Source organism: Lissotriton vulgaris, chromosome 1_1, assembly GCF_964263255.1.
Source record: "Lissotriton vulgaris chromosome 1_1, aLisVul1.2, whole genome shotgun sequence".
Taxonomy (NCBI): Eukaryota; Metazoa; Chordata; class Amphibia; order Caudata; family Salamandridae; genus Lissotriton; species Lissotriton vulgaris.
Window position 1 is genome coordinate 316,794,179 of NC_141685.1, and position 26,456 is coordinate 316,820,634.

Sequence of the window (26,456 nt, forward strand, 5' to 3'; positions counted from 1 at the left end):
TTGAAAAGTTTCAGCACTCCGTTCAGCATCTTGTTGTGTTTGCTATGTTCGCCTCAAGTGGCCAAGGGTATGCCCAGATGTGGGTCCATTGCTCGCTGTGCCACTGAATTCAAGCTGGCCTGGCTTATGATGGGTGATACTGTGAGGCTGGTCACAGGATACATGTTTCCGGTCCATGGAGGACCTGGCCTGGCAGTTCCGGCGGAACTGTTCCCATGGGGAGCAGGGACAAGACTAATTTGCATATGGCTAGGTCAACACTGGGGTGGCATGATGAGCAAAAGAACAATGGATTTTAACCAGATCTCTTGACTTAGGGTGAGTGGTTGAAAAGATTCAGTACTCCATTAATCATCTTGTTGTGTTTGCCATGTTTGACAATCATTAATGGATTTGTGCTCTTTCTATGATAATGCAGCACACATAGAAAAGTGAAAACGAGGAGAAATAAAACCATTTTCCTCGTGCTCCATTATAACGCCTGCTCTTGCACGGCATTCATTTTTGGAGCTGCCACAGATTTACACCTACTTGCAAATTGTGGGCAGTGTCAAAAAGCAATGGGTTTTGCAGTCGAATGTCCACAGCAACACATGCGCGTTTCACGCAGATACCTGCGTAAAAGGGTAGCATATTTACAAAGCAGTGTTAAGCCACAAAAAGTGGTTTGACGCCACTTTGTAAATATAGTGCATGGCATACCGCCACAGGAGCGTCAAAAAAAGTCCAGCTCCGGTGGTACTAGGGCTTGTACATATGCCTCTCAATGTGTAAGTTGAGACCTAGAGTTTGTGTAAGGGTTCATGTCATTTTTTTGACACAACCCCAATGAAAAATCTCACTTGTTAAATCTTGTTACAGAATTGCTAGACATATGTCTGAAGTGTTAATATATGATGTCACTTCTTGTGATGTCACTTCCTGTGAAGTCATGAGTTGAAAAGATGCCACTTCCTCTAGTCACTGTGATGTCATGCGCCATGATGTCACGTGCACACTGCCTCACTTGGTTAGTCCCCCCACTTCTTTTTTAGGAGTTGTGCCCTGACAGTACCTGCCTATTTAAAGCACTTGCAGTACCAAAGCTAATCATTACTACAAAGTCACACACTGTTGTACCTGGGACCACCTATTCAAATACTTTTATATATTCTAAGCATTCATCAAAGCAACTTACATTTTCTATAATAGTAAATAAAAGATTGCAATTTCTAAGAGCTAGCAACACTATCTTCGGAGCAAATCTTGTCCATATTTTGTGGATCTCCGAAGGACAGGTAACAGGGAGAGGCAGTAGACTCCACCCAGCACGTCGGAGGATTTTACTCCGCAGCAGCATTCTGCTTTATTCAGACAGCGCGGCAGAGACAAGCCTCACCATGGTGGCTGAAAACCTCCGGGAGCTCCTGCCGGAGTTTGCGTCGGATCGCACCTTTCTCTCGGCTCTGGTCGTCTGCTCGGGGGCCTCCCTCGTAGCCCTGAGATGGCTGAAGCAGAGAAACATCCGCAGGAAGACGGAGGAGGCGAAGAAAAGGAGCGAACTGGGACTTCGGGAGATGGAGAGGGCAGTTCAGCGGTTTCAAAAAGAGGTATTTTCAAAAAGGCAATGAAGGCATTGGAGCAATTCTTAAGTGCGATTAGGGCTGCAGAATTCTGAAATATCCCAATTCCACGTTTCATTATATTATCAAATCTTTTTTGTATTCTGGTGCTTGCAGTACTGAGTTTATAATTAGATTAACGCGACTACAAGTACCAGAATGCCACGTAAAACCACCGGGAAACGAATTTATCAATAAATTCGAAAAACTCTGAAACCGGAGTGGAGAATGGAAGGCAGAGTTCGAATTGAGGGGGATCGATAGTGCACGACGTGCCTATATTTTTTTTTAAAGAAAAACAGCACCCCTACTTTTGTGAAAAGTCAACCATCCTGACTTTAAATGCTTCGGCTTAAGTGCCTGGCAGGGAGTATATCCTGTGCTGAGAGCTAGTCCAGAAACAAGCCTTCTTGCCACGGTTCCTGCTACCCGAAAGAAATGTAAATGTGCGCCACTGGATAATATGCAAATATAAAGAGTGCTTGGAAAGGTATTGGCTTTTACTGATGTAATCACTTACAGCTTCCCTATGACACAAATGTATTCTTTTTGAGTGGTAGTGCAAAGGAGTTACCAGCTGAGCTGTGAAGTATGTTTTTTTTAAGGGACAGTTATATAAAAAAAACATATTGCACTACGTACAGTCTGGATACTACTAAAATCTGTTTTAGATGCACTTTTTTATCTTAAACCTTTTTACACATTTTGCTGCACTCTATTTTATACTGTGTGTAATGCAAGTTTAAAAGACTTGCATATTTCCAGTGCTTTGTGTCACAGTCTGGAACCTCGTAGCACAAAAAATACATGTCACTATTCTTAACTGCACCAACCAAGCTTCCATTCTGTGGTTCTCTGGGTACCCCCACACAGACCTCTGCAGTGCATTCACTAATAGATGTTTCATAAAGTACTTTAGTGCATTTCCCAGATAAACTTGTCTTTTTTTCCGTTTGGGCTGCACGTTAGTTTATAAGTAGTTAACTGCAGATAAAAGACCAACAAAATTACAGAATATATATATATTTTTTTAGCCACGTCTTTGACCCCCCACGCACACTGACCACGCCTCCCATACATTTTTGATGCACTTCGGCCGCTGGCAGGAAGAGAGTTCTATGGGCAGTTCATTCACCTCTCAGAAACAATACTATAGATTAAGGCTGCTGGGCGTTTTCCCCCCCTGTGCTGGAAAATGCCATTTTAGTGGCACTATGACGAGCTCAGCTCGTCATCAGCACACGACACCCGTGGGTGATGACGAGCTGAGCTAGTCATCAGCATCGAAAGGGTTAATCAAACTGCAATCCGATTCCAGAAACAGCATTTGAGCCTGGGTTGAGCTGTACAACTGGGATTTAGTATTACCCCCTGTAAATGTGTCCGTTGCTAAGTATTGGCCAAAATATGTCAAGGTGGTAAGCGTGAGATACATTTATTATTAAATAGGATTGTCGACGATAAGTTTCAGAGTCTGGTTGATAGTGCCTATTTTGTGTCTTTTTTTACCTCCTATATTGCAACTTTTCATAGTGCTTTACGAAGTGCCCATTTGTAGGTAAACGCATACTATTGATAGACTATATGTAACAAGTTCCTGTTTAATATGTTGCAGTATTGCACTTAAGGAGTTCTAGTGACATTACCTAAACCACAAGGAGGAGCCAGAGTTGTTTGTGAAGGTCACCAGAGCTCCTCCATGACGATATAGTGCCATATTTACCAGTGCCTCAACGAGTGCAGTGTAAGGCACTCTGCACAGTTTTCAGGTCGAGCCTAGAGTCAGCCTTCATGTGTTACTCTGCGAGGCATGCTGTATTTCATCTACAGGCTTTGAACACGCCCACTACTTTTTCATTGGTTGCTCAGTCTGCCTTTACAAATTGCATTGTTTTCATTGGTGAACATTGTGCATTTGTCTCGCCTTGTGGCTGTTTTGTTCCCACCCTGGTGACTGCCCTTGCTACATGGATGCTTTCACTATGGGTCATATGTTTTATTTCAGTGCACAACTTTTTATTTCTGCCCTCTCCTCGCTGCTCACGATGCACTGCGCTGCTTCCACTTTATATGATCTCCATGTGCCTTCCCCCAACAAACTTCCCGCCTCATGCAGCTTGTTGTTTTTTGCAGTCATTGCTCTGTCAGCGTGCCTCTAAGAGGAAGTGTGCACACTGCTCTTACTCCACATCTTGGTCCTCCACTCTCTACCACGGACCCCCGCTTCTTATCCTGGCTGGTGCCGTCCAAAGCACTGGTCTCTGCTCTATGCCCTAATTGACAACTCATCAAATCCAGCAATAATGCTCTCCCTCCCGTCCACGACCTGCGTTGTTCTACCCATCCGGCTCTCTCTTTCACTCACCTAGGGAGAAAGTGTACTCGGTCTCACAGCTGCTGGCAGACCCAATCCCTCATTATCTAGCCCATCTCTTCCCTGGTGTGAAGTTCAATTTTGTCCAACAGCTCTAGCCCAGCCCCTAATCGGCTGTCAATCCTCCTCCTCTTCCTGTCATTGTTCTAGTTCCCTCCTACCCCACAATCCTTGACATCCTAGCGAAATTGCACGTTCAATTCCAATGTGCCTTATTAGCCATGTTGTCTGCACTTTGCAGCAATTTTTCTTCCTACATGCTGCCGAGGCTGGAAGCTGACAGGCTGCCAGGACATGCTGATTATTGCAGTGCATGTAGTTCTTGATTCCATGATGTTACACGTCTACATTGGCAGATTGGAAGCCAAGTTCAGGAGAAGAACATCAAGCGCTTCTTTGATGGCTATAGCAATCTCCTAGAGATAGACATGAACACGGGTACGTTGAGGGTAATAAAAGAAGATACATTTACATATTTATGTGGGCACTCTGTGGCTGAAAAGTGGTTACAAGGTGAAGTTGTACGCAGTTTACCTTACACAGACATGCCAAGAGCTATGCCTGTTAACTCTTGAAATGCAGGTGACTGTCGTAAAATCTTTTTGTTTTTATCGATTGCGGGTTTTGGTATTGTAAAGATGTGCATGTGGTTTCTTAATTGGCCTCTGCCGATGGTAGAAAGTGGATTATTTTGACAGGTTGTGTTCTTGTTGCATCTATTCAGTTAATCGTGGTCTGTTGTGTAACCATGTCTTGTGAGGGTGTGAATGGCATGTGATTTGACATTACTACCATGCAGCATGTGTTTAATGAGGCCAGTTGGGTTGCTGATACGTGTCCTGTGCAGTTTCCATCCCAGGTGCTGAGCTCAGACAGTTATTATTATTATTATTATTATTATTATTATTATTATATTTAAATTTGTAAAGCGCTCAGCTACCCGCAGGTTTCCCGGCGCTAACTCAACAAACAGAGAGGGAAGGGCAGAGGGGAGGAAGCTTACATGTTGAATAGCCAGTGTTTCACTTGTTTGCGAAATCTGAGATAATTGGGTTCTTTTCGTGACTGAAGGGAGAGAGAGTTCCAGAGTGAGGGGGCAAGCCAGGCAAAGGAACGACCTCCCATTCTGGCTTTTCTGATTCTAGGCACTGAGAAAAGGTATTGGTTGGATGAACGCAAAGTGCGGGGGGGACAGTGATGATGGACCAAAGATGTGAGATATGGTGGGGCGAACCGTTGTTTATTTTGTGCATAATGCAGAGTGCTTTGAATTTGGAGCGATTTTCGATGCGTAGCCAGTGGAGTGTGCGGAGGGATTTAGAGGTGGGGGCGGTATTGGGTAGTTTGCAGAGTAGTCGTGCCGCCATGTTCTGAGTGGTTTGAAGTTTTCTGGTTACCTCTTTGCTGGCGCCCAGGAGAAGGATGTTACTGTAGTCCAGTCTAGAAGTAATTAGAGCCTGGACAACAGTTTTCTGGGTATCCATAGGCAGCATCCAGATGGTTTTACGCAGCCATTTGATTATTGTGATGCAGGTGGAAGAAGTTTTGATCACATGGCTTTTCATGGATAGCTGATCGTCAAAGATCACTCCTAAGTTTCGAGCTGATTTAGAGGGAGTGGGTGGAGTGCCCATTTGGGCGGTCAGTGTTGGGGTCCCCACAGAGTGGTATTATGTCCAAACAGAAGAAGTTCTGTTTTTCCCCCATTCAGTTGGAGTTTGTTGTCCAACATCCAGGTTGCAATGTTGCTCAGTCCTGAACAGAGGGCGGAAGAGGGGGCATGAGTGTCTGAGGAAAGGGAATAGATGATCTGGGTGTCATCTGCGTAGGAGTAAATTGTGAGCCCAGCTTGCTCCGCAATGGACGCCAGAGGTCTGACGTATAAATTGAAGAGCAAGGGGCTCAGGATGGAACCCTGTGGTACTCCATACGCAGATGTAAAGGTTTGGGAAGCAGATGAGGAAGAGAAAACTTGGAAGGTGCGGTTGGATAGGAAGCTAATAAGCCAGTTGAGAGCAGAGCCGGTGATGCCCGATGATCGGAGGGCGTTAACGAGGATGGGATGGGAAACTGTGTCAAAAGCGCGCACTCAAATCCAGCAGGATGAGTGCCACGGTTTCCCCCCTGTCGACTCGGAAATGGATGTTTTCTGAGACTCCTAACAAGGTAGATTCCGTTTAGCAGTCTGTGGGTTTATTGTGTGTTGTCCTGTCGGTTGTTAAAACTTGAAGGTATCTGTTTAGTCTAGGTAAAAATGTGAGAACCTGTTTTGATTATTTTTGTGTGAAGTTCTTGGGTTGAGGCATAGTTCTGGGAAAGCGGATTTAGCTAAGACACTCATAAACTGCTTGATGGGGCTTTTTTTTCATGTAGCCGCCTCCTGACCTTCACCTGAAGCAGGCTGTTTGTTTCTTCAATCTATCGTCCCGTTACTCTCCTGCTGCCCTGGGCATTGCTGTCAAACTTCTTGGAAATACTGAAATGTGGCAGTGAATGTTTAGGATGGTCTTCAACTGATGTCATGTCACTTCCACAGAAATGTGGATCACAAGATGAATAACTTTTAAAACAAATACAGTATTTTTTGGCTTGTGGCTAATGCAGTTGTCCAGTGGCTCCTGATTTTGGCAGTCTACTATTCGACCCAGTGGTTGTTGGATTTTGTATGAGTGCCTTGCCTGGCAGCTTCCTTTATTTGGAGCTTTTCTCTTGTAGAACGACTAAAGATGATAGAAACTCCTCCTCCTCTCAGACCCCTGGGAGTAGTGGGTTTAGCTCAACCAAAGAGAAGCGGGAACACAGTTGTCAGCTCTTGCCATATTATGCTCAGTTTTCATCCTCAGGATAGGGCCATGTGCAGTGAAAGTAATTTCTAAATCTTCAGACATGAATCAGGTCCAATGAAATTATTCAAAGTTTAATCGACTTTTTTAGTCCGTCTGAAGGTGTTTGTTTAATCATAAATTAAATATGGGCGCTGATAGCACTTTGTGTATTTTCCTCACGGAATAGACCATGTGCATTAACAACGTAATCCAAAATTAAGCTGACTTGAGCCTTCCTCTTCCTCTTTTATTGATATGTTGCTACCTACTTCTTGTGCCAGAAAAGAAGGACTATGTCGGGACTCAAATTGGCTATGGTTTCCCAACTCTATTTGGAAGAGTATGTATGGCAAAAGCCCTCGATACTGGGCAGTGTTTATAAGGCTACTGGGGAGATGCCACTATCCAGCCTTAAAAGTTCATCTGATCACCCAGGTATTTGTTTAGTTATGTTGTTCAGGTTATCACCTCTAAGTGCCAAGAAACCTTTGTCCAACATGCACCGCACCAGCTTACCAACCTGGAGGGGCATAAAAACGGATGACGGCGCGAACTTCTTACCATCACGGAGCTTTTACCTTTGACTTGGTCGGACCACTTTTTAATTAAATTTGTAGTGGATGTGGCCAAAAAAAACCTCTGAATAGGTGGGGTTAGAAAGAACTATGTTGGTCGTGATTGGAAGAGGCTCTTACGCCAGCGAGGCCTAGGCCCGCTGTTAGCGGTAGATAACTGCTTCTCAGTGATTAAGCCAGTAGGCGAAAACTATACTGCCTTCTGCACAAAGATCACAGCAGATCTGGATGTAGTGGCGCCACTGAAAAAATACAGTACCAGAGGTACGCCCTCGGCGCCCTGGTTTAATGTTAATTTAAAAACTTTGAAACTGGACTGTAAGCAGGCAGAGAAAAAATGGAGAAGGGGCTACTCTGTTTTTGATAAACAAATATGGAAATCTAAGATTGGGAGTTACAAAAAGGAGATAGTTAAGGTTAAGGCAGAATACTTCTCAAATATGATCCTTAATGCCCCCAATGCTTCAAAAAGTATTTTTAATATTTTAAAGAATCTCACCAACCCGGAATGCCCAAAAAAGCAGATACCTTCCTCCCAGGAATTGTGTAATGGCTTAGCTAGTTTCTTTCATCTCAAGATCAAAGCCATCATTGATGAATTAGGGGAAGCGAATGAGCATGGGGTGCTAGGAACCCTTGACTGTGTGGAAAGGGGTGAGGAGGAGAAAGAGGTAGAGGACGTTCCTACTGACCATCTAGACACAAGAAGTGATATTGCTTTAACCGGGGTTGTTCCTCTGACCCTGGAAGAATTTTGTACAGTAGCACAGGACATTTCTTCGGGCTCCCCCTTAGATCCCGTTCCTCATAAAGTCTGGAAGACCTTTGAGACAGAGTTGTTTCTTACGCTCAGGTTAATCTGTAATCAGTCCCTTTAATAGTGGGGTAGTGCCGGTGCAGTATAAACAAGCTTTGATAACTCCACTGCTTAAAAAGGCCTCTTTGGATCCAGAATGCCCCAACAACTATAGGCCGATTTTCTCTTCTGCCCTTTCCGGCCAAAATTGCAGAGAAAGTGGTCAGTAGGACCCTCTCCAATTATCCGGAGCATCACAGATTGTTGGAGGATGTTCAGTTCGGCTTTCGGCTTGCCCATGGAATGGAGTCAGCCCTGGTGAGCGTGATGGACGAACTTCGATCGCGGGCAGACAGGAATCAGGCAGTGGTTCTTATCCTGCTTGACCTGTCTGCCGCGTTTGACACGGTCAACCACGGTACTCTGTTGAGCAGGCTGGAGAAGGTGGGGGTGAAGGGTTGCACTTTGCAATGGTTCCAGTCTTTTCTTATGGGTCGAACGCAGGCGGTGTCCCTTCCTCCCTACCGGTCAGAACCGTTTAACGTCACACATGGGATACCCCAGGGCTCGTCAATCAGCCTGATACTCTTTAACATAAACATGAAACCTCATATTGCGGTTGTTAAAGAGCATAGGATTAACATTACAAATTACGCGGGCGACACGCAGCTTATCTTCTCACTGGAGGGTGAACAATCTACCTCCATTGAGGAGTTTCACAGTTGCTTGCCTGACACGGTCAAGTGGCTGAAGGATAACTCTCTGCAATTCAATGCCAGTAAGATGGAGGTTCTCTTCTGCTCTGCGGACAGGATTCCCTCAGTGCTTCCCTGCAACTTCTGGCGAGTGATATGTCTATTGCAGTGAGATCAGTGGAGAAGGTTCCCAACTTGGGCATCATGTTTAACAACAAGCTGTCCATGGAGGCTCAAGTCACTAGAATGGTGGGAAACTGCCTTGGACTTATGAGGTCTCTGGGTAAAGTTCTTCCTTTACTACCTCCTCAAGCACGGGCACTAGCGGTACAGAGTACAGTTTTGAGCAGACTGGACTATTGTAATGCCCTCTTGCTTGAATCTCCCAAGTTTCTGGTGGACAGCCTTCTCAGAATTCAGTCTTCTGCAGCTAAACTTGCTCTGGGCTGGCCAAGAAGGTCTTCTTCCGCTAGGGCCTTGGCAGAATTACATTGGCTTCCGGTGGGGCAGAGAATTCAGTTCAAGTCCCTCTGCCTAGTGTTTAAAGCCATGCATGGGATGGGCCCGATTATGTTGCAGAGGAAATTTGAATGGTATGTGCCAGCCAGAAACCTTCGTTCTGCCTCAGCCAGATTAATTAGGGTAGCCAGGTTCAGGAAAGTCAGAGTTGGTGGTAGAACCTTTACGGTTGCTGCAGCTAGGCTCCGGAACGGGCTGCCTTTGGAATTAAGACAGATCAGTGACCTTTTGCCTTTCAGAAGAAGGCTAAAAACCCTGTTGTTTCCAAATGTCTAGCAGCGGTACTGTTTGTAGGCAGCCCCCTACCGCTTGCCTCTTGCCATGTTCTCCAAGTTTCTCAGCCCCAGGATGCCGTCAGGTGATATAGCGCTTTATAAGTGCAATAAATAAATAAATAAATAAAACACTGTAACTTTGCTTATAAAGACGTTGGCTGTTATGTATTGTTTATATTACATTGGGGACTGGTGGATTTCATTTAAAATAAATACTGTTTTCTTCGCAGTGAAAATAAAAATGGGCGCCAATTGGAATTTATACACTACAACCAATAAAGCATATTTTCTTCTCACTTTGTTGTTTTCTCTCACTCTTTCTCTGAGTGCCAGTGCAGTTAGAGTTAGGTCTCAGTTTCCATGAGAAAAACTATTTTGTTTGAAGAAAAACTTTGTCGCCCAAAAAATGCCCAAGAGTTATATTCATCCGCTTTGTTTCAATCATTGAAAGTTTGTGTTTCCTATCTTATAATTTTAAAGGGAAGAGTTGGTTCAAGCAGGTGAAAATGTGGTACTTCGAAAGAAATGGCAGGAAATTCTACTACCTTGGACTCCAACCATTTCACCCTAAATGTCACCTCCGCAATGATGTGTGCACTCACACCTTGCTTTATCTGAATTTTCCTTTTGAGGGGTGGACAAAGGATCAAATACCTTGTTCCATTTTAATGCTCAGTCATTCAAGTGCATGTCTTCCAGGAGAAGCTCCCCTCCTTGTTCTTTGCCCAGGGAAGACCCGTCTGTTCTCCAAACATCCTAGCTCAAATTGTACACATAACCCAAAGGTTCCTGGATATTTGTATATTTCTAAGAACTGAAATAAAAAACAATGTACATCCAAACTTGCATGGTTTCTTGTGCATGAGCAGGTGGTGCCTTCAACTGTACTATTTGTTGCCTTCTTGTACCACATCCTGCAAGGCTGCTAAGGAGGTTCAGGGTGTAAACTTGAGGTTGTAGATCAAAAAAACAATAATGATGGGGTGGCATAGTCTGTTTTAAGTTTATTTGCTTAAATTCAGGATATTTTTGTAATTTTGAGCTCGAAGTGGTTATATTCAGTCTTTGTAATCATTTCAAAATAGGGCTTCGGATCTGAGTGAAAAACGTTTTAGTGAATGTTGGCATGTTGGGAGTTTGTACGCCTAGAGCTTAATTTAATAATTAGATAAATGTTTTAGCAGAGCAATGATTGAAATCATCTTCTAAAAAAGAAGATGTTGTTTGTCTTCTTCATCACATCTCATTGACACCTTCTACCCACTTCTCTATTTCCTTGGGCAGCCTTCCAGTGCTAAGGACGAATTCAAGTTGCTTTCCCTGATGTGTAAATTTGCCGAACAGGGTTCGATTAGGAGGTCCCTTTTCATTTTGATGGGGCCAGATACTACCCCCATCTGTTTTCTTCTACTAAAATCTTTAGGTGAAATGCCAGGGAAAAATGAGGATTTACCTGCATAATCAAATCCAGAATTACTTTTTCTCACGATTCATGATGGAAACCTGCTAATTCCACACCCCTTGTGTTAATGTGTGCTAAATCCAGAGCATAGAATTAAGACCTACTTATACTGGCCCCTAGTAATGAGCTCCATAATGTAGTCTACAAACGTGTGCATACCTTCACCAATGTTTACCAACTGACCTTGGACAAGTTCTGGTACAAAGCATTACCAGACTGACACCAGCAGACAGTACCATAGCGCTCTAGTAAGCAGCAAACTGGCGGGCGGACAAGGTCCGTCCGCCATTGCAAGGGAGCCAGGGACCGACCGCGGAAGTTGCGGCGATCCGGCCATGCGTATTAGGAGGATATGCCTGCCACACTGGTACACCCTGGGCCTTTTACATTGAGGGTGGATCTGCTGGCTTCAGACCCACTCGCAATGTAAAAGGACTGTGCACAGCATTGCGATGCACCCCCAAACACCCTGGGGGCCCGCAACGGGCCCCCAACAGCAAGATTATGCCTCTTCTCCGCCCAGTCGACGAGTCGACAGGCTGAAAAGCGTCGGACAGTCTTTCCGTCCCCCGCGGACCCCCCACTCATAGTAATATGGCAGAGGGTCAATCAGGCATGGATGGCGAGCGGATCGCCCCTCCATGCCAGCAGTGGCTACTGCTAGCCCAGCGGGGGCGATCCACCCGCCATCCTAATGGGCCCCCTAGTTGAATGACCATCAAGCAAAGGGACTTTTGTAGCCTAGAAATAAGGGCTAAAAATGTCAATTTGTTTAAAACAAAAAGAAAGTTGTACCATCCTTCTGGTAGGTTTATGAACCTAGATAGTAAAAACTATTTAACTTGCCAGTTTATCCAAACCACAACGTTTAATATTTACTTGGCAGTCTAAAAAGACTTATTTAAAGAACCTTGTTCCTTTGAATACTTAAAAGCTTGACATATCTTGCCTAATCATTAAATTGTAATCCATTCTCGGATCTATTTATCCTTTTCAGAATTGGAGACTATGGCCATATTCATTCTCAAATAAGGCTACTCCCAAAAGATAAATCATCTTTTGTGAAGAATCATTGTATAGTATATCCTGTTGTAGCTGATCACAACCAGTAAACCTTTTCATCAGAAAAAGTGAAACAACATTGTATATGAAGAACTGAAAAGATCAACAAATTTTGCATGCAAAAAATCATGTATTAATTGATGGCTATAGCAAAAACTGTTCCATTAAGGTGATGGATCCTCCTAGTTTGAATTCTGCTTTGGACTTGGAAACTTCTGGAGAGTGAAGATCTTTATGAGGGCAAGACTGGAAGATTTAGCCAAGGACGGCAGTAAGAGGTCAGAGACTCTATTAAGTGGCCTTACTTAATTTTCAAACGTCACCCCAAAAACCTCTGGATAAGAAAAACTGCCACTATTTAACTGCAGAAATCCTGTTTGTTTGGTGGGAGGAGTCTTGGTAGCCTGTCCTCAGATATGAATATTTTCTAATACCCTATTTCTCTACTTGTTCTCTAGGGAATCTACCTGGATGTAAGTGTCCATGTCAAAAGGATTGGTTCTGCAAACCCTATTTCAGGGCTTCCAGTTGCCATAAGTATCCAGAGCTCCTTTACAAGCCCATAACAGAATACCCAGTTCAAACTGGTCTTCAGGAGCTTTTTGCAACAGCGGTTTACAGCACCTTCTGCAATTGTCAACTACAGGAGGGATGCGTCACAAGGGCAAACACACTTCAGTGGCAGGAAATGGGCCACTGATGTCATGGGAGGTGGGCAGCTACTAATTGTACAGGGCAGTAAGCATGGAAGTATTACTCTCTTAAACTGTTCTAGGCAGGAACAATCCCACAGATTTACTTCCTGACAACAAGCTACCCACAGTCACTTGCACCACAATATACAAGATAGTGCCTCCTTTTTAGTTATGCTAATCTCTCCCTGTCTCCTAATTTAACCTTGGCCATCTCAATCTATCTCAGGAATCTGAAAAAGAACAATCTACGCCACAGTGACCATCTGCTCCAGGCCTTTGGTTGGTCCTCGTTTAAATCACTACCATAAAACAGAGACATTTTAGATCATTGGAGAGTGGGGCTAATCTTTCTTCCCCATCCTGGCCTTTATGTTTCTGATTCCTGTTGTACAAGGTATTGGTTCAAGCTGTGCCAAGGTGTGAATGATGTGCTGAATGACAGAAATTCCAGGTGAAGATGCAGTTGCCTTTTGCTAGGCACTGTGAAATCATTATAACTATTGCAAATCCAACCATATTTTTTCTGGCACTGCAAATTTGATTTGATAGCACTTTCTTAACAAAAGTTATCAAAGTAAGCTTTCAATAAATAGCATATTTGGGATAAATTAACAATCGGAGGAGGGAGAGATAGAAATCAGAATGGATTCATTCTCCCTGGGCATATTTAAATAAACAGTTATAATCCACTCCATGAGATTAAGGGTGTCTCCTCCACAGTGGGGAACACCTTTATGTTTTTAGGTCCCCTCACACACCAACAGGCCCCTTGGTGTCATGCTTCATCATCGGGGTCATCGTACCCCTCTACGGGGTACGGCGTGCTGCGACCTACGGAGACGTGGGAGCACTTGTTGGACTATGTGTGGTGTTGGTGAGGGGGTATTTTGAATAAATGTGAGTGTATTGTGGGGTTTGGGAAATAGTGATAGTTAAAAAGAACCTGGCTCGTGGGGTGACTAAAAATTTTTTAATAAGCCCCTGGGCTGGTGCTGTTAAAAATGAGGGTGGGAGGTCACTACGCTGACAATGTGCGTTACCTCCTTTTTGTGTGCGTCACCAACACCACACATAGTCCAACAAGTGCTCCCACGTCTCCGTAGGTCGCAGCACGCCGTACCCCGTAGAGGGGTATGATGACCCCGATGATGAAGCATGACACCAAGGGGCCTGTTGGTGTGTGAGGGGACTTAAAAACATAAAGGTGTTCCCCACTGTGGAGGAGACATTTTTGGGATAAACCTGCACCTTGGCTGCAGAAAGAATGCTTTTTTAAAAGCATGTTTTAGTTTGAGCTCCAAAGTGAAGAAGTAATTACTAAACTCCTACAACCCTGGGCTGCACTATGAACAGCGATGCAAGAACTCAGCTCATGAACTATTGATTTACCAGCACTATAGTTATATCAATTTGCTGTAATCACCATTGTCCATTTGAACAGTGCACATTTAACAATGTGGATCATGAGGGTGTGCTAACAAGTGTTAGAAATATATATGTTCCTACTGATAATGCTATGACAGCGGTAGGAAAACAAACACAATTTGACTAACTTTTGCATCTGTAAATTAACCAAGCTACACTTGAATGTAAACCATATTGCATTTAATATTTGGATAACACTCACAAGAAACATAAAAAAAAACCATCACAATAGCTTTCCACATCCAAACCTGTTTGCTATTCCCAAGGCTTGTTAAATTACAGAGGCAACAGATGTTGCAAATGGGGCCTCTGATAGCAACTGGGTAGTGCCAACAGTATTGTCACTAGGCTCATTTTTATTGTGACCTCAGAAGACTCCTTGCGCCACTATGGGGTCTGCTAGCCTTTTTAGGTCGAGCTGGAAAAGCATGCGAAGCATGCGTCCAAGCTCGACAACTAATGTTGCCGACTTCTGGGAATGTGGGACACAAGTCGGCCAAGCGCTTTTTGTGTCTCAGATTTGTCCTTGTGAGCGCGCTTTTGCTGCTGGCTGCTTGCTGTGTGGGCGCCCTTTCGCTTTCGGTTAACGCGCTCAATTAGAAATGAAATGCTTACACTTTATAGTCGCCCAAGGGGGGGAAGTTTGCAAGATGCTTTTTTTGTTATTTACAGCAAGTGTAATGATCTTAATTTGTCTTTAAGCAGCCGGGATTGTAAAAGGCTTTCTCATTATTCTTACGTGAAAAGACTTTCCCATTATTATTACACCCGCAGATACACTCGCACACACACAGACACGCGTTCACACAAGCACACACACAGACATGCGTGCACACACACACACACACACACGCACACATCTCCCCCCCCTCCCCCAAATCACCTGGCTCTTTCGGCGTGTCCTTCTCTCCCTCGGCAGCAGGCGGGGCTCTCCACGAGCATGGGTGCCACGCTAGCTCACAGGCAAATCTTCCGGCTGGCTTGACAAACAGGAGCGCAGGGGTAGGCTCCAGTCTGCTTCCTGTTTGCGGCCTCTCCCCGTCCCAACACAGGTTGCCTGGCTTCCTGTCTGCCATGGAAAACATTCGGATGCTATTCGACATAAAAGAGCAGTGAGTGATATTGTACTGAACACTTAGTTTATTCTCTAAATGGAATATGCAATCGCTCTTGACTCTGTTTTCTTTCAACTCTGCGTTACCTTCTATCTCATTTTGGTTCGAGCTTTAATGCACATCCGGTTGGAAGCGTGCAAAGTAGATCCTTTTATCGCTTTCTTTATTTTTTAAAGGGATTCACTCTTTAAAATTCAGAACGTTTTTCATTTAAGACGTTTATTTACGCAAGCTTTCTAAAATGACAACTCGGCCCTTGATTCTAACGTGCTGCATTTAGTGGGGACATTGACGTGCATTAGAGCGGTGATGATGAATATGTCACACCTCAGGGGCAGGTGAGGCTCATTGCAAATCTTAGACTTTGTGTGGACTGACCACGATGTAGGACAGGTGGCTCCGTGCCAGATATGCATGTGACATAATCCATTCTACCAAGCATTTAAATATCAGAATACGTATTGTGTGTGCGATAGTGTACAATGGGCCTCTGCAGAGTATTGGAAGATATTGGGACTGAATGAACTACCTTGCTGTTTATTTCCGGTACACATTTTCAATGTGAGCTGACCTTCCCTCCACCAAACTCTAAGTCCACAACTTCAAAGCGAGCGCTGCATTAAAACCATCAAGTAATATTTTAGCTAGTGTGTGTCTGCAGCTGGATGAAATGCTGAGTTGGAGGTACCTTGTTTCTCTTATGCAAATAACACTACCCTTCCCACTATGCATCCGGAATTACTGGTTTGTAGCCAGGGGTTATTGTTAAACTCGTGCTTGGACAAAGGCATTCGCCGGCCATGCATTTTCAGTTTCAGGTTTCTATAAATGTATGCTAATATCACTTTTCTAGGTGAAAGAGTGTAAAGTGATCTCCAGCTAACTGTGCTATTTATAACCTTAGCATAGGAAAAAAATGCTGACATAGCCTTACACTGTTCACGGAAATGTGGTACCAAAGGAGAACCTGCCGTTTGCAATTGAGTATTGTAATACTAATACATGTAAGTCACGTAAATACAACACATATTGCATTACAAATGCTATAGATGTCACATTTGCAAAAGTTATAACTATTGGTATTGTAAATGATGAAACTATTAATTTCGCTATTTTCAAAAACAAAACATAAATTAAAAAAGTGTCAATTACAATACCAATAGCTCAAACCTTTCTAATGCAAGACCTATTGCATTGCAAATGCTTGTTTAAAATATGGTTGTTCTGGATGTTGAAGAGGGTCGTGAGACTGTGTTCCCTCGTGAACTGGGAGGGGGCGCTTGGCTCCTGCCCCCTCCCCAAGTCGTGTTGCCCTGGTGTGGCCTAAGATCGCCCCCGACATAGGCGGCCGGCTCCCGGGGTCCGGCAGAACTTTTTGCCTTTTGATGACTCTTCCATTCAGGACCTTGTCCCACAATCCGTTTGACCTGAAGACACGCTGTAGTGGGGCGCCCCTTTACCGTTTCAGTTGCCATTCCGCCCGCTTTTGCTACACTGTGCCTCTTCCGCCATTCAGCTGTTTACCGCCCGCTCTTGCGACAACAGCGTCTCGCTCACCATGTAGTTGAGTTGCTCCCGCTCTTGCGATGCAGCGATAGGTGGCTGCCACAGGACTCTCAAAATGGCAGCCGGCTCTTCAGATTTGGGCGTGGTCCACTAAAATGGCCCTGGGACACCTTGGAACTCGGACGCTTGTCTGCTAGGGCTTGGGCCCCATTCTCGAAAGCGTCCCCTCAGCCTTGAAGATTCTACAAAAGTCTTGGGGGCCCCCGACTCCGGCAGGCTTCTAAAATGGCTGCCGTGCACGACAAAAGTGTGGCATTGCAAAAAAGGCAAGATGGCGCAGACAATGTTTATCAATAAGGATTAATTTATAACCATTATTTTTAACAAAATATTTACTCGCAGTGACAAAATGGCGGTCAACAGTTCCTGATTTCCATCGAATCAAACGTTAACAGACGTCACGCAGCAAAAAAAAAAAAACGCTCACGCACAGCCGCTGGAAGACATGTATCAACATATATGAGCCTCCTCAGCCACCCTCAGAAAACATAAGGGGTCAGGATACGTCTCCCGTACCCCCTTATACCCTGTAATTTCATTAAACCGAAACACAAAATGGCGAATTCCCGTTTCGCTACCAGTTTGCGGCCCGGTTCGCGAACCGGGAAGCGCTTCTACCGTGAAAAATCTATTTTTTTTTATTTTCCCCACGGGACCCTTTAATAACCCCAACATCATTCCTAGGGGGTCAAGAGGAGTCTACCTCGCCCCCTTTCATTAAATTCCCCCTTCGCTTTTCTCCTCCTCTTGTCTCTCGATCCTACCAAGAGACAAGATGGCGGCCGCTCCGGACTGTTTAGAATGTTGACAGACACCGGAGAGCCAATCAGCTTCGCTTCGCAAAGCTCCGTTACGCGAAAAGTACGTGATCTGGGGCGCTATCCGGGACGCTGTCACAGATATATCTGTTTTTTTAAACGTTAATTTCTCAAAATCCACTGGAGCACATATATTGAGACCCACATCGGGCTAACAGTCCCTACAATTTTGCCAAGTTTCGTGTAAATCCATTCAGCCGTTCGAGCTAAAAGTGAGTCCAACCGCCCTATGGAAAACTCAATGTTAGAAACGCATTTTGGGACCCCCCTTTTTTCTCAGCCCCCCCTTGACGAAAACCCCCCAAATTTTCAGGGGCTGCTCAGAAACAAAATGTGCCATTTCCTGAAAATTTCAGCCAATTCCGTCCACAAACGCCAAAGTTATTCGACAAAGAATTTTCAAAAATCCCATAGGAAAAAAATCCTAACTATATATACCTACTGGCGACCGCCAGTAGGTAATATATATTTTTTTCTATACATATATATTAAAGCTCCGCAGGTCTGCAACCAGCAACAAATCGGCACTCGCAACAGAGATTAACCAAGTATGGTTTATTTAGCGCAACACAATCAAAAACCAGACGCGTTTCAGCACTTGCCTTCGTCAGTGTCAGCTGGCGACGGCAAGGCGGAAATAAATAAGGCATTACACAATGAAATGAAAAACGGACCATAATACAAATGAAAGCGCCATCTTGGAGTGATGAAATAACGCTATTTACAATACAAAACTAAACTTTCTCGAGCAATGTATGCATGGCTGTATAATTAATCATTCCTCAGTAGATTAAATTAATTAAAGTATCTAAACATTAAGCCCTGGATGGGCAATTACTGAGTTCCAGATTTGAAACCCAAAATCCTAAATCAGCATCAGAGATATTGCTCGACTAATCACATTCCTGCGCTGATAAACAGTTCTAAATCTCAATACCCCATAGATCTTCGAATTATTGGAAATGCTTGAGGCCAGGATGGTCATATTGATCAAGCTCCAAATTAAATTAACCAAACTTTCATAACCATACTAGATTAAATCTTATGTCAAATAATCGGGGGGATCAGACTGTAAACCAATTGATTTCTAAAAGCATTTAGATGTATGTAGATTTACTTCAGACAGTGACACAGTTCAGGATTCGGGGATCGTGTTTATAGATGTGATAATAGCTCTTCCCCTGCATTGAGTCCTCCTGGTGACTTGGTTTGGAGGTCGATAATATATCGTGACTCCAAACGTCTCAGTCTCCGTTTCAAATCTCCACCCCTGATGTCTTGAGGGATGCAGTCTAAGCTGAAGAAGCTGAGTTGGGTCCTATCACTATTGTGGTGACTTGCAAAATGCCGGGCCATTGGATAGCTTTCATCTTTGTTAGCAATGACCCGTTGATGCTCTAAAATCCTGAGCTTAACTGCTTTCGTGGTGCTCCCTACGTACATCCGTCCGCAGAGGCACTTGAGGCAGTATACCACAAATGTGGTTGAACAAGTAATGAACTTGTTAATTCTGATTTTGGATTCTTTATGTGGCACCTGATAGCTCAGTACCCTCTGACTATTGCTGCAGGCCTTACATTTCCCACATGGATATGAGCCATGCATGGCCTGCAGATCTCCTTTGGACTTTCCCTTTGGTAGGTGGCTAGTGACCAATCTATCTTTTAGTGATCTTATTTTTCTGAAAGTTATCATGGGATGTTTCTGTAGGTCCTTGCCAATTACCGTGTCAGATTGGAGGATCCCCCAATTCTTTGACATGATAGCTCTCACTTTATTCGCTGCCACTGAATAGTTTGTAATGAGTCTTATAATGCCACTCCCACCTTTGGGAGTATCAATCCTTTTGTCCTGTAAGAGGGTATGTCTCTCAACTCGCTCTGCTTTTTCCTCAGCTTGCTGGAGGGTAGATGCAGAGTAGCCGCAGGATCTAAAGCGTTTCACGCTTCTTTGTGCGGCCTCTGTGTAATCTCTCTCCAGAGAACTGTTGCGCTTAATCCTCAACAGTTCCCCGTAGGGGATGCTCTTAATTAGGGAGGTCGGGTGGCTGCTGTATCCGAGAAGTCTATTTTATTCTATAAGTATTACAGAGGGATTGTATATAATTATCAGAAAATGTTTTCTTAATTAACTTACAGTACAGAACATACTTCAGTTTTTAAAATAACATCTTACCTTTCAAATAGAAGTTTAAGTTATCAGTTGAAATGTACTTGATATGTACTTCAAGAAGTAGTAGTCAAAATGGCTGTGTTTCTCTCTCTTTCTTTATATATATTCAGGTACATAACCAATCAAATGTCATAAAATAATAGAAGATATGGAAAGTAGCATTTTGATTGGTTGACAATTCTAACACTTCATAAGTGTTTTGGTTAGGTAATTTACCTCAGGATATTTAATCAGGCTTACAGCATAATTTTCACAATGAAATTCCATCAAATTTGGGGAAATGGTAGTGACTGCTATGTAGTAGGGGCTATTCTATATTTGATGAAAGTGTCTGTAGTAGTTTTTCTGTAAATTTCTTTCCCACCTTTTTTTATCGAGCGCTTACCGGTGCGCTCCCCGGTACGCGAACCGGCAGCGTTACAGGAGTCTTCCATTTTGAGTATTGGTAGAATTGAGACACAAAATGGAGGACAAACAATGTTCGGCATGGGTAGAAGGGGGCACGATAGACAGTTTATGACCCTCTATGTTTTCTGAGGGGGGATTAGGACGCTGATCTATGGAAAAATACAAAAATTAAATTTTTGAAAATTTCGCGGGTGGAGCGCCCGGTACGCGCACCGGTAAGCGAACCGGGGAGCGTACTTTGGTGAAGAAAAAAAATTAGAAAAAGATAAACGTTTTGGATGATCAGAGGTTGGGTAGCTCTGAAAAGAGCTATTGTGTTCTGTGGCTAATTTAGGTACCTACAAGTAGGTTCCAATGCATACTTTTAAATAAAGGACGAATATTCTATTCCCTTCATCAGAGAAGTGCACACCATCTCTTCTGTAGATGTGTTGAATGTTGGAACGCAAGTTATTGTTGTATATTAAACCCATTCCATAGTCTCTCATGTAAGGAGAAACAGATTTATTCACATGTTTCTGTGCTTCCTCAAATTGTGGAAAAAATTGATTGGACCAATAACATTTTTGTCTTTGACATTTATTGGAATATAAGAAGGCAGTTTGGGGAAAAAGTGTCATTTAAAAGAAGAATACATTTTACAGCTTTTGATATTTGCTATTAAAAAAACATTGAAATTCACTGAAAAAAACATAGGTTATAGACCATATATAGTTAGGAATTAGCATTTACAAAACCTTGAAAATTCACTGAAAAAACCATAGGTTATAGGCCATATATAGTTAGGGATTAGCATTTACAAAACCTTATTTTACTCGCACAAAACCATTGAAATTCCCATATATAGTTAGTTGCACTAACTATATATCGCGCACCCACAATCCACTGCTGATGATGTCACATATTACATCATTCATGACATGGTCAGTGACATCACTGATGACATCTCAAATGACATCACTGATGACATCTCATTTGACATCACTGATTACATCACTGATGACATCACTCATGTGATAATACGATGAACCTCTTCAGACTCTAATATAACCTTACATACACTCAGTGTAAACAGACACTCACAGACTGTCACTCATCCATGGAGTTACTCACACACCTAGTCAGTCATGCAAAGAATCAATCACACCTCAATTTCCTCAACTATACAGTTATACACACCTTACTTATTCAAACATATTCTAACACATATGTACTCTCTTATACAATCCCTGATACAAGCTCACAATGATCCATACAGCCACTCACACATTCACTGGCTCTTATCCACAGTTATTTATATATGTCAACTCTCACATGTACTGTGTTTACATATGTACTTACTTGCACATGTAGCACTGAGATATCCATTCACTCACCAACACACCCATGCACAGTCAACAGCCCATATAGCTGTTTCACATGCACTCTTGAACTCATACACCTAGTGAATCAACTGCTTACACATCTAGGCACAGAGTCACACACCTCCCAGCCACCCACACACACACTCAGCCTCCCATTCAAATACTTGGGAAACCAATCAATAACCCATATAGCCACTCATATAGCTACTGATCAACACATGCAGCAGATTACACAACAACAGACATACAGATGCACACATTCAGACAGTTTAGTCACTAACCGATGAATTTAGTAAGACACATTTAATCACTCACTCATACAGTCAGTCACGCACCTACTAAATCCTTCATCCAGACACTTATACATCCACTCATTCTTCAATATGTAAAACATATTTAAACTTTACAGAAACACAGTCACTGGATGATGTCATCAGTGATGTCATCAGTGATGTCAAATGAGATGTCATCAGTGATGTCATTTGAGATGTCATCAGTGATGTCATCAGTGATGTCACTGACCATGTCATGAATGATGTAATATGTGACATCATCAGCAGTGGATTGCGGGTGCGCGATATATAGTTAGTGTAGTTAGTGCAACTAACTATATATGGGAATTTCAATGGTTTTGTGCGAGTAAAATAAGGTTTTGTAAATGCTAATACCTAACTATATATGGTCTATAACCTATGGTTTTTTCAGTGAATATATATATATATATATATATATATATATATATATATAACCATAACAACCCCAAAACTCATACCCACCACCTAAACCCCTAAAAATACAGTGCACCCAAAAACCCATACCCACCCTATACCCTACAAATTCTGCTGCCACCCAAAAATCCAAACCCACCCTAAAATACCCTTTCCACCGAAAACCCATACCTACCCTAACCCTAAAGTTATCCTTGCCACCCAAAAACCCAGCCTGAACTTTAAAAATACCCTTGTCACCCTAAAAATCTTTAACCCACTCCAAAACCTAATGACACATATGTATATACATATATAGAACTGAATAGATATTCAGTACACTTACCTTGTGAAATAATTTTCATTGTAAAGGCATGTGCAGTAAAGGCATATCCATGGTAAAGACATGTGTGGTAAAGGCACATGTGTTTTAATGCATGCATGGTAAAGGTAATGTGTGGTAACTGCTGCATTGTAACAGCTGTTTCTTAATTTTAGGGTTCACGGATGGGCAGCGTTTAGGACTAGTGAGGGTTTTCAATATTCAGAGATGGGTAGAGTCGGTGGAGTTTAGTGGTTTAGGGCTCAGGGATAGGTGGAGTTAAGTAATAGAAAGAGATTTTGGGGTTTAAGAATGAGGGGACTTCAGGGGTAGTGGTGATTTTAGAGTTCAGGGATTGGTGTAGTTTAGGGGTAGAAAGGGCTATTAGTGCTCAGGGATGGGTGGATTGTAGAAGTCAGGGATGGATGTAGCCTAAGCATGGTGAGGGTTTTGTAGGGTGCAGGAATGGGTATAGTTTAGGGGTGGTGAGTGATTTAGAGCCAGAGATGGGTAGAGTTTACATGTTGAAAGCATTGCTAGGTTCAGGAATTGGAGAGATTTATGGTGGCAGGTGATTTTAGGGATCAAGGATAGGTGGTGTTCAGCGGTGATTCAGAGAGGAGTATGTTTAGGTTAGATAGGGCTTTTGGGTTTCAGTTAAAGGTGGAATTTAAGCATGCTGAGCTGTTTTAGGAGGAAGGGATGGAAGGTGCTTAGGGGTTGTGAAGAGGTAGCATTGATGCATGGTATTTAAGAGTGATGGTAGGTCAACAAATTAAAACAATCCAAAGTATTTGTTTTACAGTGTAAAATATATAAGTTCAAAACAATGTCCTCTGAAGTAAAGAACTGAAATAAAGCTTTATGAAGATAAGACTTGCAACACCTTAAAAAATAAGCATGCTCAAGACAATTTGGAAAAAAGACATTCTATGAATTGGTTTCTATGAAATGGTAAATACCATTCATCCTTCAAATTTCCATTCAACAGTTTTAGGGGAAATGGTTTCTCAGCAAAGGTATTCACGAAATTGGTGTTGTTATTGTAATTCAAATGTTGGTAGCAAATTGAAGCCTGGAATCTGCATGGCCCACCCAGAAGTGTGTGAGAGAGGATCCACCCTTGACATGAACAAGGATGTCAGATATGTAATGAAATATAAGTGTTGTAGCTTTGAGAAAATGTGTGAAAATGAATTCTTGTCTTCATGCAGTAGTTGACTTAATCTATGCATCAATAATCTGTGGTCAGCATATACCACACTTGAAGTCCCAGTGTAAGGTAGTCATTAGTAATAAGATGGCCAGATGGCCTGACTGCACAGGTTATACCCATATCAGAAACATCAGAAGAAGGAGCTTAACATTACGCTGGATCATAAACAACAGGCTGGGAGATTTTTTGTCTGTCCAAAAAATGTACACACCATTCACAGCAAAAGGAAGCCAGGTACACATTATTTTTAGATGGCATCTGGGTTAGACTACATAAATTGAACAACATCAAACAACAAACTTACTGGAAGCCATGTGGTGAGAATGGTTGATAACCCTTATCGTAATGACCTTTCCTGAACTGAAATGCTTTTAGGCTGAAGTATTGCTGTGAATCTCTCAGAATCCAGCTAGTGATATTGCAAAGATCCCTGAAAGAATTCTACTTGGCTGGCCTGCTGATATGTAATATAAGCAGGTGATTCTTTTACCGCTAGGGCCAATAGGAACCCCCAGAATAAACCTTGGCTTCAGACGCTCTTGAACCCTGTTAGGAAAAAAAAGCTGGCCTCTGATATTCTGGACAAACAGACACTATTTAATAAGCTATGGCAACCAGTGTTGGGACAGCTTCATATAGATTGTAGGAGCCTCAAGTGCCTGCAGATGCTTAGAGTTCTGGGCCTTGTAGACAATGTTCCATACCCTAGATTTGGGGAAGTAATAGGGGGATGCAGAATACATGTATTTTGCTTTTGCATAATTATATGAAATGCACTACCTTCATTTAGGGCTATATTGTAGTACACCATGCATCACTGCATATGTTTTTGACACAGGGATGCATTTTGCACTAAACAATTTTGTGAAAAGCACTATTGGCACGCACAGCAGCCACTCAATCAATCAAAGCAAGTTATATGCGGTTAAAAAAAGCAACCATAAAAACATCCTAAAAAACGATAACAATCTCAAATTTCATCACAAAGGAGTACGATGAAATGCATTTAAATTCCGATTAAAAGTTAGAAGAAGCATTTTCGCACTTCATTAACAAAGGGATACAGTAAAGTGCATTTGAGTTCCAGTTGCAGACCCAAAAACATTATATATAAAGTGTCATGTGCAAAATATACAACCTTAAGAACATTCTAAAAACAAATAAAACAAATTTCACATTTCATCGCAAGGGAATGCAGCAAAGTTCCAATAGCAGTCCCAATGAGCTTTATGCCTAAAGTTTCGTGTGTAGAAAATGTACAATCTAAAGCATTTCTCATGTCCTGAGTTATCAAATATCGGGATGCATTCTATCTTCTTCATATATGAGGGTTTCCAGATGTGAGTTGTTTTTCCTTGCTCTAATCGCCCTCTGGATAAAAACTGCAGCTGCATTGCAAACTCTAATATTTGCTAAATTACAGCTATACTCAAAAGCATTTTTGTATGTATACAGTCTTTCCTTCAGAAAAATTAGTCGTAATATACTTTTCCTTAGGTCTCTGTAAAAGTCACAGAATAAAATAAAATGCAAGGTTGACTGACCTGACTTTCCGTCGCAAGGACACTGTGTGAGATTTCCAGTCCATTTCCCCATAAATGGAAACGCAATCAAAAAATGGGCTAGTCCCATTCTTAATCTAGTAAAATAAAATATATGTCTTGTATTTGTAACCTGGATTAAATTCTGTTGAATCCCTATCCCAGGAGTCCTATCTTTAAAAGCCTTAGTCATCTGTTTTGAGTTTGCTTCGGTTTCCCTTGACCCACTCCAAGATTCTATAATGGCAGTTTCCAAAGCATTTTTACTATAATCAAGTATTTGAGGAGGGTTGTTAAAATCAACATTTTCAGCACATTCATTTAAAAGGTTGTTAATATACATCAGCCATGGTATCTTCTACCCATGTTCTAATACAAGTCAGTCTTCGACAATGTCCTGGGTAAATTTTGCACCCTCCTTAATCCATATTCAATACCAGGTACTTGCCAGGCTAATAAAATCCTTAGTATACGGAGCACCTAGCTCTTTGTGTACACTATATGTGGGGGTGGAATTTGGAACAGCTAACCTTTTCCATAAAAAATTATTTTCTTGGGTCTGCAGGATGGTATGATTTGATACTTCCCATACCGCTGCACCGTAACATGTTCCTGAAAGAAAATTGCTTTTGTACAGTGACATGATTTCCCTAATGAGGTTTTAACCCATCGTCTTTGAAAATCTAAAAATTGCTTCTATTACCCAAATAAATTTTAATTTACAATGTTCGATGTTGGCCCATTTGCTGTAAATGTAAAACCTAGGTAAACAAAAGAGTTTGTAACTGCAATAGGAACATTATTTACGTGGTGGGTCCTGGTCTTTATTTTTCCCTCCCACACACTATTGTGAAGGTTATTTTCAAATTCAATATCAAGTTCTTCTCCCTCATATAATCAGCAAACTTCTCGATTAGGGTCTG

The 26,456-nt window shown here is 42.5% G+C and overlaps 1 protein-coding gene across 1 annotated transcript in view; it reads left to right on the forward strand.

Moving 5' to 3' along the window:
• Positions 1–1,289: 1,289 nt before the first annotated feature.
• The window catches only part of LOC147747113 (vitamin D3 hydroxylase-associated protein-like), a 639,379-nt gene continuing 614,212 nt past the window's right edge, over positions 1,290–26,456 (forward strand). The window contains exon 1 of the mRNA XM_086952364.1: positions 1,290–1,589. Coding sequence (XP_086808490.1) covers positions 1,380–1,589 — 210 coding nt within the window. The 5' untranslated portion in view covers positions 1,290–1,379. The remainder of the gene's footprint in view (positions 1,590–26,456) is intronic.